The sequence below is a fragment of the Lepeophtheirus salmonis genome, chromosome 8 (assembly GCF_016086655.4).
Source record: "Lepeophtheirus salmonis chromosome 8, UVic_Lsal_1.4, whole genome shotgun sequence".
Taxonomy (NCBI): Eukaryota; Metazoa; Arthropoda; class Copepoda; order Siphonostomatoida; family Caligidae; genus Lepeophtheirus; species Lepeophtheirus salmonis.
In genome coordinates, this window is record NC_052138.2 from 34,328,147 (window position 1) to 34,341,234 (window position 13,088).

At 32.8% G+C, this 13,088-nt stretch overlaps 1 protein-coding gene across 2 annotated transcripts in view; it reads right to left on the minus strand.

The window, feature by feature from the left end:
- The window catches only part of LOC121122649 (dixin), a 28,478-nt gene that overhangs the window by 1,450 nt on the left and 13,940 nt on the right, over positions 1 to 13,088 (minus strand). The window contains exons 1-9 of one of the 2 annotated variants that reach the window (XM_071890303.1): positions 10,968 to 11,458; positions 6,852 to 7,139; positions 4,631 to 5,577; positions 4,275 to 4,568; positions 3,113 to 4,206; positions 2,090 to 2,356; positions 1,940 to 2,022; positions 1,670 to 1,863; positions 991 to 1,256 (exon numbers count right to left, since the gene is read on the minus strand). In XM_071890303.1, the coding sequence (XP_071746404.1) occupies positions 991 to 1,256; positions 1,670 to 1,863; positions 1,940 to 2,022; positions 2,090 to 2,356; positions 3,113 to 4,206; positions 4,275 to 4,568; positions 4,631 to 5,577; positions 6,852 to 7,012 (3,306 nt within the window). In that variant the 5' untranslated portion in view covers positions 7,013 to 7,139; positions 10,968 to 11,458. Of the gene's footprint in view, positions 1 to 990; positions 1,257 to 1,669; positions 1,864 to 1,939; positions 2,023 to 2,089; positions 2,357 to 3,112; positions 4,207 to 4,274; positions 4,569 to 4,630; positions 5,578 to 6,851; positions 7,140 to 10,967; positions 11,459 to 13,088 lie in introns of those variants that run through there. The other variant, XM_040717684.2, reaches the window with a different exon arrangement.

Sequence of the window (13,088 nt, forward strand, 5' to 3'; positions counted from 1 at the left end):
ATTAATGTAGTATGGCAGCCGTTTTGCATATTGACGTTTTTGCAATGAAAATGTGGGAGTGAAACTTACGGTATTCCTAACATAAGACCCTTATTAATATAAGCTGCTATTTATTTGATTTTGGGAGTAGAAAATGAATTTTTGATATAAAAAGGAGAACCTTCTCATTCAAAATAGCATTAATGCAGGGGAAATATAATAATTATATTTAAATTCACTTATACTGATTTTATTATGCATTTCTAAAACAAGTATGTCAAAGATAGGAGAGGATACTTATTTTACAAGGATAAGTTGACACCACGACGAGCAATTAAACAATGAACAAAAAGGAAGAAAAAGCAGGCGCAAAAACCGTTTTTCCTTTTCCAATCTCTAAACAAAGTTTTTTCCTTACAAAAATGTCAACTCCAATTATAACATCGAGCGTGCTGTAATATTGAAAAAAAGGGTGTATATTTGAGTTATATAAAATATGAGTTGAGGACACATTTTTATTTTTTTACACCTCTAACTGTTATCCTTATTTGTTCATTTTAGAAGAGAGAACATATAGCTGACTATGGAATAATTACGTATAAATGTGCTCGAGAAAAACGTAGAATAAAAATGTATAGTTATCACTTCTATATGAATAATATATTGTGCGTCTGTTTGTCAACCTATAATAATTCGCAGCAACGCCGGGTCCTACTGCTAGTATAGTTATAAAGCAAAGTGTGCCTGTCTGCCTGTCGATGTCTCTTTTTTGCGTGTGTGCTTAGTATTTTAGAACTGCATGACAACATGATCTAAAAAATAAAATGTAGCAACAAGCGTGTGTAGCTAAGGCTTAATGCGTCATATTAAAAAAGAACAGGAGAGTAGATATATATTTATAAAGCAAAGTTTGTCAATTGAAATTTTGTGATTTTTCGAATTTAAAAATCAAATCAGCATTTCAGCTGAGTCAACACAACACTAATTTAAATACTGATATAAATAAATTACCTCTTCCTTCACCATTCCAAACTCTTGATCCATTGTTTTGAAATGATAGCGATAAAAGCCCGGTCGGTCAAAAATATTTTTAAAATCTCTCAACACAATTTCTCCAATCCTTTTCGAGACTGTTGACATAAAAGGAGTCACAGACTTATTTGTGAAGTAGAGAATTTTGGTGGATGGAGGATGAGTAATATTACTGTTGTTGGTAGGGACATTGTTATTAATATTATTATTGGTATGGTTTGTACTAATGGTTTTTAAAGCATTGCCTATAAATAAACAAAAAAAAAAATTTAGAATGAATCATCTACGTCTTTTATTAAATACGTCAAGAAACTAGTTCATAAAATGGGAATTTTATTTGAAATGTTGGGAAGACATAGTCCAAAAATGAAGAAATATTAAGTTTGTGCCATATGAATCCTTTTGAAGTTGTAAATTTAACAAATTCTGACGTACAATGACTATTTCGAGGTTAGAATCCTATATGTTTAATTAAATTGTGAAATTTAATACTTAAGAGCCCAGTGTAACTTCTTATACATTGATTAATATGCCTCTAAACTTTATATTTAGCACAAATGGACATTTTTTGACTATGTCCTTGCAACATTTTGAAAAAAAAAAAACAGAACCCAATCGAAAAACCAGTATATGTAATATATAAAAATGAAACACTTGCCATCTATTGCAGGTTTCAAAATGGAATTCAGTCTATTGGACTGATTAACTCTATTAGACGACGGAAGAAGAGGAGGAGCCTTATCAGATACTATAGCTCCTCCATTGCCACTATCCAAATTTTGAATTTTTTCTATTATAACGGATATGCATTGTTCCAGAGTGTCCAGAATGTGCTGATTAGGATCTGCTTCACTATAAGTAAAGTAAAAAAAAAAATAATAGTTAATTATTTTTACAATAAAACTATTTTATGAATTCTCGCTCTTACTTGAAGCTAGTTCTAAGGTTTGCAATTGCATCCTTTGCAAAATTGAGTTCTTCATCATAAAAGGTCTTTAATTGATGATCGGACTATATAATACAAAATGTGTGATAAATTATTTTATTTTTTTCCAAGTATAAAAACCCCAATACTCACCAACATCATTTTTGCACTAAATCCGTTGTTTTGTTGTAGCTGGAGCTTTTGAATGGTTTTTTCTCTATCATTCACATCAGATCGGATACCATTGACTTCCTTTTCTAGATCTTCAATCTTACGAATTAGGTCACTTTTTTCAAATTCCAGATTTTGTTTTACTAACGTTGTGCGAACAAGATTTTGCTTGAGTTGTTTAATGTCAGAACTTTCGTTTAATCGACTTGAGCTATGTTTGGAAAATCCTCCGTCATAGGAACCATTATCCTAAATTATTAAAAAAATGACAAATTAAAAGAGGGAAATCAAATAGGACTTTAAAGAAAGGACAAAGAAGACAGTTACATAATAATATTAAGTATAAATGATCATAAGTCCTTACAAACCGTGCAAAAAATATTGTCTATGGATGATTGAATAGTTATACATATGCTCTACATTTTGTAAGTGTGCAAGTCCGCAAAAGTGAATAATTCTAAGTGACGTGAATTTTTAACAGACACAATTACCTAACTACTGACTCTAGAAACAGAAGGAAATGTAAAACCTTTCAAGCTACCCTTACCATCCCAAATAATATTCATTAAATTTTAGCAACTATCTTCCACTCAGAACTACACCTCAAATCAGGAGACATTAACATTTCTGATAGAGCAAAACCGTGAAACAAAAAATATTTAAGTGAAAGAGCAAAGTCTAGGGGAAAAAGTGAGTGCCTAATATACAAAAATATTTCATAATGTTTGTTAAGACCTGCTGAAGTAATTTATTTTCGGGTGATCGTAGCATTGAACAGCAATGGTTATCATCCCCTGAGATATTATTTTGACTACAGTGTAATAATTTTTTGTTTAAGTTATTAATATCCTCTACACATTGGGAGAACTCATCACATCCAGGGATGTTGGACGACGTAGTAATGATAAAATTATTTAACAGCTACAAATATAGTATGTAAAATAATTATAATGAGGACTTCAATAAAATATGTATTTAACAACGAAGCAAGGAATAAAACCTTACCAGACTATGTAATTCCATCAGCTGTCTTTTGGCTTGAGTAAGATCTTGTAATAATACATCGTAAGGAATTTGATGTCCAGATGACGACCCGTCTAGAGAAGAGCATTCACTCTGTCTTCCATCACCGACACGGCATGGATATTTTGGATTGTATTTATCAGACGAAAGTTCTTTGAGGTATTCCTGACTAACTGGAGAGGGAGCACTCCATTTATTACTTTGGCGATATGATGAAGACCAGGGCTGAGAAGGTTCTCCATTCCCAATAACACTTGTTGGCGGTGAGGCGTGATGGTCAGAACTTCCTTCAACTTCACCTCTCGAAGATGCTGAGGAGGTAGATTCTTCTTGGACGATGCCATCACCTGAGCTACCACCACTCTGCAAACTGCAACCATCTGCTGGTATTTTTTTCCTTGGAGTTGGAGGACTTACAAAGTCCTCCGACTTTTTGTCTGAATACCCATTGGAATCTAAAGAATATAACTTATCTTCCTCATAGTGTCTTATGTCAGCTCCTGACATGGACCTATCTAATGAATGGCATCGAACTGATGGAGGTTTAGGCAATATTCGTCTTCCCATAGACATCCGATGGATAGTGTTATATCTAAAATCACTTCGATCCATCGTTTCTTCAATAGATTCCCAAAATTCAAGCGCCTTTGGTTTACTTTTAAGTGGATCTCCCAATGGTTGTTTTTTGGATGGAGATACTTCATTGGAAGGGATTTTTGGAAGCTTTCGTCCAGATCCAGTCCTAACAAAACTCCCTTCTCTTTTCATGTTTGGTCTTAAAGGAGATTCAGCTTCAGTTTGTGTAGTGGCTGAAGCCATCGCCTCTTCCACTATCAACTTTTCTGTTTCGGTAGAGGAAGAGAGATTTTCGTAGATTTGACTTGGTTCTGGATCTGGTCCCAGACGATCCTTTGAAGAATGTGAATAATGGGATTCATTTAGACTTGGTGTTCGTTTGATTCCACTTCCTGGTTGGTTATTATTATTTGAAAGCCCATCAGAAACTGATTCTTGAGTATGATTCAAGGGAGAGTCTGTACCTGTCGATAACGGGACACTTGAATTTTGCATTGAGCCTATAATATAAAGATTTATAATTTATAAAAAGGTTTACCTAAAGATTTCGTCAGAAATGAATAATTACCTTTATAGTTTTGGACGGTACTCTTTGCTACATGCTTTTGTTCCTCTTCTTTGCGATGATTTCCGACTCCTCCATTTTGTTCATGGTGTCGAACACTCTGAGGTTTGTAATGTGCTGCTAACGCTAATATTAACCTCATAACTGCTTTTAAGTTACCCTCCAAAATCTCTTTGGAAGTAATTTGATGCATTCTTATTCGTTTAGAATGCATGAATTGAAGTATTCTATCAAGATTCTCCCGCATTCCCTGGAGACTCTCTGGGTTATATTGAATTCCAGCAATTTTTTCTCCAGCTATAATATATGATAAATTCAACTACTATTTATTTCAAATGTATTATAGATAGAATACTTACAAATAATATCAATAAGCTGAGCGAGGACTTCGCCACTTTGAAGATCACAACGTAAATCTTGAACAGGTTTGAGATCAGGCCTCTTTCTCAATTGTGAATTTACCCATGCAACATAAGCTTGGAGTTGTTGAGTCCATTCTAACCATGAAACAGAACCCCCAAGGCCCTTAGAGGATTGTAAATTACCACTTTTTTCTATATTATTAGGCTTAGGAGGGGGTGGAGGAGGCGCCGGGTAAGGAGGATATTGAAGTGTTTGCTGTTGGGGTCGAATATTTTCCTTCAACTTAGCACGAACATCTTGAGGAAGAGCTTTATCAGCGTGATATCGTGCGTCCACTGAGTAATATTTACTGGAATCTATTCTTTCTTCTTCTCCAGAATGTTTGGAGCGCATATCCGAAAATCCTCTCACAGAGAAATATTTCCTTTCACCGCCGTCTTCTACTTTACCATGGAATTGATTATTCACATGGGGAGGCAAACTTAAGGGTTGAGGCTGTTGTTGTTGACCCTTTTTAAAATTAGAGTTTTTTTGAACTTCGCTTTCGGTTTTGGGCAAATATCCATGGGAAGACCAATGAGCCATTCCTCCTCCTCCAGAACCATTGGTTCGCCTTTTACCATCATCTGCTGCAGAGTAAAGAGAATCACTAGGAAGAACAGATTCGAGATCTGCAGCTGAGTGCTGTTGTCGCCATCCGGATTTCATGGATGGAGGTTGTTGCTGTTTTGGATTAATATTATTGTTATTTGAACTAATGTTTTGTGTGGATGAGGAGGGATGATGATTAAAAGAAGAGTTTAAGCGATCTTGATGGTTGTTAGAGGAGGAATATATATGCTCTGTGGAGAGGTTAAGACGGCTTGGAGGAACATTGTTTGATCGTCTTGAATTGATTTGTGGTTGTTGTTGTTGAGAAATGGGAGCATTGCTGTTTGCCAATCTGTGCAAAAAATAAATAAATTGAATATCAGAAATACATATTAACTCAAGGAATGCACTCTCTTTTTTTTCTTCATTCATGAGACCAATTAAGGGCTCTTTTTTAGAGTAGAATAATAATCAAATGAAATAAGGAATTGAATTAAAACAGTCGTGCAATGAATTTCTTAAATCTCTGCGAACCAATGGGTACAATCCCACTCATCTAATCAGTACAAAAACAAAATTTATATATGCGAGAATTATGAACTTTGAGTCATCACTGTTTTTGAAATTTACGATATGTGCGAGTAAGTAAAAATTATGTAGTTATTTTTAACTGGAAAATCTTTGTTCCATTTTTTTCAAATGATCAATTCTTTGATTTTTTTTCTTTTGTTCCTCTCTTCGAATTACAAAAAGATTAGCCATTTTAAATAACACCAAAATACTAAAAATATATTACAGGTCGTTTTTTCTAATAACATTTAAAAAAATCAGGCCGGGAAGGCTTAAGGATCTTTTTTTTTTTTTTTTTTTTTTTTTTTTGACGTGATCTATTTTTTTACAGCCATTCATTTTTTTAAAGGGTTTCACCCAGAATCTCGCTACATCCCCAAAACCAAACATCCGTCTTCTGTAATGTTGTTGGGTATCGTGGCTTCGACAAGGGACTAATTGCTACAACTTTGGTTCGATATTGGGCACATACTTTCCCAAGTCCAAAATGATTCCATATATCACCAAGAAGTCGTTAAATCATATTATGTATTCCAGTAGGATGGTTTGCCAGCACACCCAGCCCATTTTGTGCAGACCTGGATGGCAGAAAATTAAAACTTCTCGCTACCTCATAGACCGTACCTCAACCCACTGGAATGAAGCATCCAAAACCTGCAGAGTCAACCACAGCAACATTGTCGACCTCAAATCCCCGTGAATAAGTAGCCGCAGCTACATACCTGATGTGCGCAAGGTCTTCCAGCCCACTTAGAAGCTAGCATTGCCGCAAATGGTGGGCAAGTTCTCAAATAATATTCCTGTATATATATTGAATAAATCTCTATATGATGTCTCTCATGTCTTAGTTCATTTGACACCGTCCAGATTCAAATAAAGTACAGTATGCAAGGTGGTGCTAGATTTTTTCACAACCTGGTATTCTACTAATAGAAAATTAGCTTTAAGGAGGTCAAAGAATTGAAGGGAAAAAAAGAGGTAACATTCCATATACCAATTATTTCTTGATTAAACCATCACAAGATTAACAGCAAAAAAAAAAGAAGTTATTATTACCTGGAGCCTATACGACTATTAAAAATGGGATCTTGGAGACCAGGAACATTGTGAGATGATGATGAAGAAGTCTGTTGTAGATTTGTAGAGGAACGCGCTAGATTATTATTATTGTTGTTGGTGCTACTAGTATTATTATTGACTTGAGAATGAGCTGACATTACATTCACATGAGATTGACCTCCTCCAACTCCAAAAAAACTTCTAATAGTCCTTTGTTGCTGCTGAGGAGCAGAGGATTGATTTCCCTCCGTTCCTGAAGATGGAATAATAACATCTCCGCCATTTCTAAAAATAAACGACAAAAATAAATGAAACTTCCCAGTCTTTTACAAATATGTACAAATATAAAGAAAAGAAAGAATGACGACAACTCAAAACAAAATCCTCAAATAACAGAACATGAAGCTCCCTCCATTTTGAAGAAAAATAATAAACGTAATCATAATACTATTCAAAAAAGAATAATGACATGGCAATATTTATTCCAAACCCTTCAAAAATATATATTTATATAAGACAACTTTCAAAATATTTATTCATATTCCACAATAAGAGTACAAAGAAAATGCACTTAATATGTGTTGTTCCTGCATTGATTCAAGATAATTACATTATATTATATTATCATAAGAAGGCAGAAAAGGTTTGCACATGTGACATGATATAGGTAATATCTAGGTACTTAATGTGAGCAATGAATGTTCCGGACAAATTTTTTCTCATCTAAAAATAAATCTATTAAGTTTTGAAGAATACACGCAGGGCATGTAAAATAAAAAGTCATGTTCAGTAGCGAAAAGCTGTTCAAAAAGTCTGGGAATATTATAATAATGACAATTTAAGAGGTTTTGTAGACACTTTTTTTGTAAACTTCCATTTCGAATTTTTGGTATAATAGTTATAGAAGTAAGGGCAGCTGTTTAGGTCAGATTAAATACTCCTAAGTGGAAAATGGAAGCTAAAGGAATGGAGGTTGCCGTTCTAGTTTGTCCCCCTCACACCAACATCATAAGGATGCACTCAGGCAGCAACCAGGTCGTCTGGCGGGTCAGGAAATGGGTTTCTCCCTCGTAACCCCTTTCTCCATGGATTTATGAAGGGTTTTATATCTTTTATTTTGCATGTTAATAACAGGATAAATAATGAGGATTTTTTCATCGCTCAAGAATATGACCCTTGTTTTCATAAGATAATTCAGGATGTGTTTACAGCACTGGAGAGGATGAGTGATACCTCTCGGGCAGCTTCTGGAGTTAATTTGGTTGTTTGACTACTTCAAAGTTTGTCTTTAATGTTATCTCATGCTTGAAGTTGTTTCCTGATCCTTCAGACTATCTGGTTAATGACTTAGAGTATGCCCATTATGTTAATGTGGATGGAGTGGACTACATTAGGCAACCTCCTTTACTTTAGTTTCCTTTTTCCACAAAAGAATATTTAATCTGATCTCATTTCTAAAAATATTCCACGAAAAAGTTCAAACCAGATGTTAAAAAAAAACCTCTTCAACTTTTATTTTAATAACATTCCGACAATTTTCGAACACTCAGTATATGATGAACAATGGGGTAAAATTCAGATACTAATACTTATCAAGGACTCTTATCTATAACATTTTAGACTATTTATCAAACAAGAAGTAAAAATCAGCTAAATTTATAAAATGGTATGGGTTATTCATATGGGACATAAAATAAGAAAATTGGATTTCTGAAATAAAAATCGGGGTCATTTTCATTGCGGCGGTAAAAATCATTATTAAAAAAAAAATCAAAAATGAGTACTTTTTCATGTATTTTAACAAGCTTTTATTACATATATTTTGCAATCAAAGAAATGGATAACAACACCAACCCTCCAGCCAATGAGGAAGACACAAATATCAATATAAGTTAGTGCGGATTTTGTGGTCAGCTATAGGTTAGAAACTTGATTTGATTTAAGGGCCTAATATTCACCCCAATATGGCCCGTTTCAAATCAAATCTATCAATTTCTCGTTCTTCTATTGTGACTATCAACTTTGGTTACTTTAATTACAATTTGTAACACACCCAAAGGGTTAATAAAAATAGTTTATTGATAGAAATTGACGATCACTCATCGAATAATACAAATATAATCCACGCTCAAAACCTTTTTTTTTGTTGAAACGTCTATGATTTGTTTATTCTCATGTAACAAACTGTTTTTCTTATTAAATAATAAAGGATACGTCTATCATAATTAAGATATAATATAAAGAACTCATATTCAAAGGAATCCTTGATAAAAAAATAATAAAAAAAGAATTATTACATCAAAATTTATACACTGGGAAGTCAGTGTATGTCGGTACAGTTAGAAAAACAATAATTTCGTTCCACTCCGCTGGTTTTATGGCAGAGTTTCAAGACTGTGTGTACAAGTGCATTGATTTTTGTAATTCATGTATATATATTTTTGCAACAATTAGAGGTTTTATACAAATAAACACGGTTTCGATATGTAGCCTCATATGTAAAAGTATGAGAAAAAAAAAATAACATTTGGTAGAGATGAACATTTATTGAACCACGAAGGGAAAGTACGTATTCAACTTTTAAAAAAACAGGAATGATGAATTTGAATTATTTGGCTACGTTTATCCACTCCCTACAATTATAATTATCATGAACGATACTGTATATGATTATTATATTCACATCAATTGATGAATATCCTTGCTGCAGACACATTCCTTCTAATAGAGGTTTCAAAAAACATCCCAAAGGTACAAAAACCCTCATCACCTCAAGCTAATTGTCCCTTTAAGAAAAGGAAAAAGATGTATTTGTTCAAATAATCATAGCAGCCTCTTCATTCACTAGCTGAATAATACATCAGGCAATGTTAAAGCAAACTAACCAAATTTTCAAAAATGCTAGAAGGCGAAGAGATCCTAAGTTGATAGGTATATAGAAAATAATAATATATAATATAGAAAAGGTGATAGCGAGAAAAAAAGTCTTTTTTTTCTTTATCCCGAGGGACGTCTGCAAAATTTCAAAAAATAATAATATTTTTTTGCAAAAAGTTTAATTTTCTACAAAACCTATAGATTTCTGAATTTTTTTTTCCAAAAAATTTATAGTTATGGACTTTTTTTAAGAAAAAATTTAATATTTGTAATATAATTTTTGAAATTTTCCCCCCATGAATTTTAAAATTAAACTCCCCAAAACCAAGGAAAAAGAATGAAAAACAAGTTACAAAACATTCGTGATTATTCCATGTGTCTAGAATTGCCTGGTCATACATAAAGCTCCATAAATTATACTTTTTGTAGATGGACCCTTATATTTTAAAGCTTTGATAATTACAATTTAATTTTTGAGAAGGAAACAACAATGTATAGAGTAATAAATAGTGGGCGTGCTCATAAAAGATGCGAGAGTAACAATGAGGGTTTGTTGAGAAGTTAAAAGTATAAGTCATGAGTATATTGTAGAATTTGAGGATCGACATTGAAGAAGTTACTTCATGACAGCTGATTACCTCGTACATTTACGATTTCTTATATTTTTACAAATCGACAGACCATAACCCACGTAAGGCTTAGTATTAACTAATGTTGTCCTTCATTCTGGAGATTCTACACCGATCTGAGACCGATTTAAAAACCAAACTAATTCGGTCCACACGAAGAAAAAATCGGTCTTCCTACTCATTGGTAAAACAACACATACACTAGATGGAGCAAAAATACTGAGTCTATTGAATCCAGAACTAATGATGAGTTTCCAAGGCTATCGACCCTGTACACGAAACGACATGTATGGGAAAATTCTACGAATGATGTGTATTAATTTTACCTTTAACCCTAAATAATTCTCATTTTCAAAATGAAGGGGTTTTATAATTTAAAAAAGCTCTTTGTTTCTAAGAGATGAAATGTCAAGAAAAAAATTATTTGGTAACACGTTGTTAGTAACTGTCGACGGGTTTCCAAAATTTCCATTACGTTCCATTTTCAACAGCTACAAACAAAAAACGTTTTTAATCACAGTACCTCTTCATTTTGAAAGGAAGAATTGTTTAGACTTGAAGATTATAATATTCCAAAATGACACATCCGATAGATGTGGGAACTCACCTTCAATAATCAACACTCATGCTTTTTTTTTTTGAGAAGAACAGTAATAATTTTAATTGAATTATCCTTCGATGGTTGTTGCCTTCGTCACAGTTGAAACTTATTTAAAGGAATGTACATATGTATATATAATATACATATGTGTAGTTGAAAGTTGTAGCCAACTCCCACTTTAAAAAAATCCCATTTCCATGCGTCCATATCGCTTCGCCTCCCGTGAAGAGGAAAAACTATAGAAATTAAATTCGTGATCATTTTTAAAGTTATGTATTTATTCGTGTTGAAACTCGGTCCAAGACAGAAATTAATCCTCAGTTCGGTTTGGTCTGATTTGGGTAGATATTTAAGTCCAGACTGCGATTGATTCCAAGACCGATTTCTTCCGTCTCAATCTATGAACTGATTATCTTTATTTATGAGTTGTACAAATCTGATTTATGAAACACTATTAACTTTATATGACGTTATTGTAAGTCAAAATTTTGAAACTCAACTGACATCATCAACAATTCATCTATAGAAACGCTCTAGAGAAAATAATATATATATATAACTAAATTAGCAGTCTTCTTTTGTAGTGCGTTAAACAGCTGAAATTGAGGTCAACAGCTGATTATAAAGTACGAATAAATATTAAAAAATATTTACTTTTATGTTTATAATTTATTCTTCTTTTCTGTATCTCGTTCCTTTCATTCTGCTGACGCGTTTCTCTTGTAGTTCTTTATATATTTTCTTAGATCTAGCAGATAATTATTTTTATTGTATCGCGCAACCTTTCTTCCAAAAAAGAAACCGAAAAGTACCACTATTTATATCTTTTATACTCGCAGACTATCACTGCTATATTATTTCTTCACCATTTTTAAAATAAATTACATATTATTAAAATCTACGTAGTATTTTATTCGATATTTATTCTGTATTATAATATGGCTTGGTAATATTTGATTAAAGAGAAGTTATTATGGTATTTCTATGAAGAAACAGCCAAAATTTCTTCATAGACATAATAAAATACCCAATATATGTATTATATAAACAACGAAGGATCAATAAGAAATTGTATTCCTATTCGGAAACGGAGCATATGTATAGATTAACTTATTACTTCGTGAATTTATGAAAAAGAATAAATTATGAAATAGCCATAACGTATCAATGGAATAGAGGGAATCGACAGCTGACCACAAAAATACATAGGGCATTTTTGTGTGAGCGAGGTAAGACTGAATTTTAAGTGTGCCCGATTTTTTTTAAAGATCGATACAGACCGACTTATTCTTTTAGACAGGTTGATCACTTTTATAGGGTTGTATTTATTTGTTATTTCTATTTTATTCTCAGTTCAGTCTTAATTAATTTTTTTCTAAACCAATTTGGACCGATATTTCGGCGCGATTTCAAACTATAGACCGAAATGATATCGTTTTCTAATCATAAAACAACTTTTCTGCCTTAATCCTTGGACAGATTATCTCCCCTATCTTGATTTATCTTGATTTATGAAACACATTTAGCTTCATATGACATCATCAAGATTCATCTATATAATCGTTTTAGACCGAATTTTAAATGAGACCGATTTATATTGAAGACCGATCCAGACCAATTTTTTCTTTGAGACACGTTGATCATATTTATAGATATCTATTTATTAGGTTGAGACTTACTCCAGGACAGATTTTATCCGATTCAATCTTATGTGATTTTTACTAGACTTATTTGAACCAATATTTCGGTCAAGACCACTTTATCAGAGGGAAATGTAATTATTTTCAAATCTTAAATTTTAAAGGACCAAATTAGTTGGGTCCGCTATGAATCATAACTGTCTTGGACCGGTCTATGATTTTCAGACCGAAACTCATAACAAATATTATGTATAAATCCCCTTTCTCACTGTCCATCTTTTGAAAGTAGGCCCTTCCATTTGCTCAAAGTTAATGTTTAAGGTACAATTATGGACCTTTTCATAAAGGAACAGATATAGTTTTTTTTTTTGTTTTTTTTGTCGTTTGCGAGAAATTACTGCATTTATTAATACTCATTAGTCATTACCTAAGATAAATAATAATTATTATTAACCCAAGAAGAGGGGATGAAGTATATATAGAACTT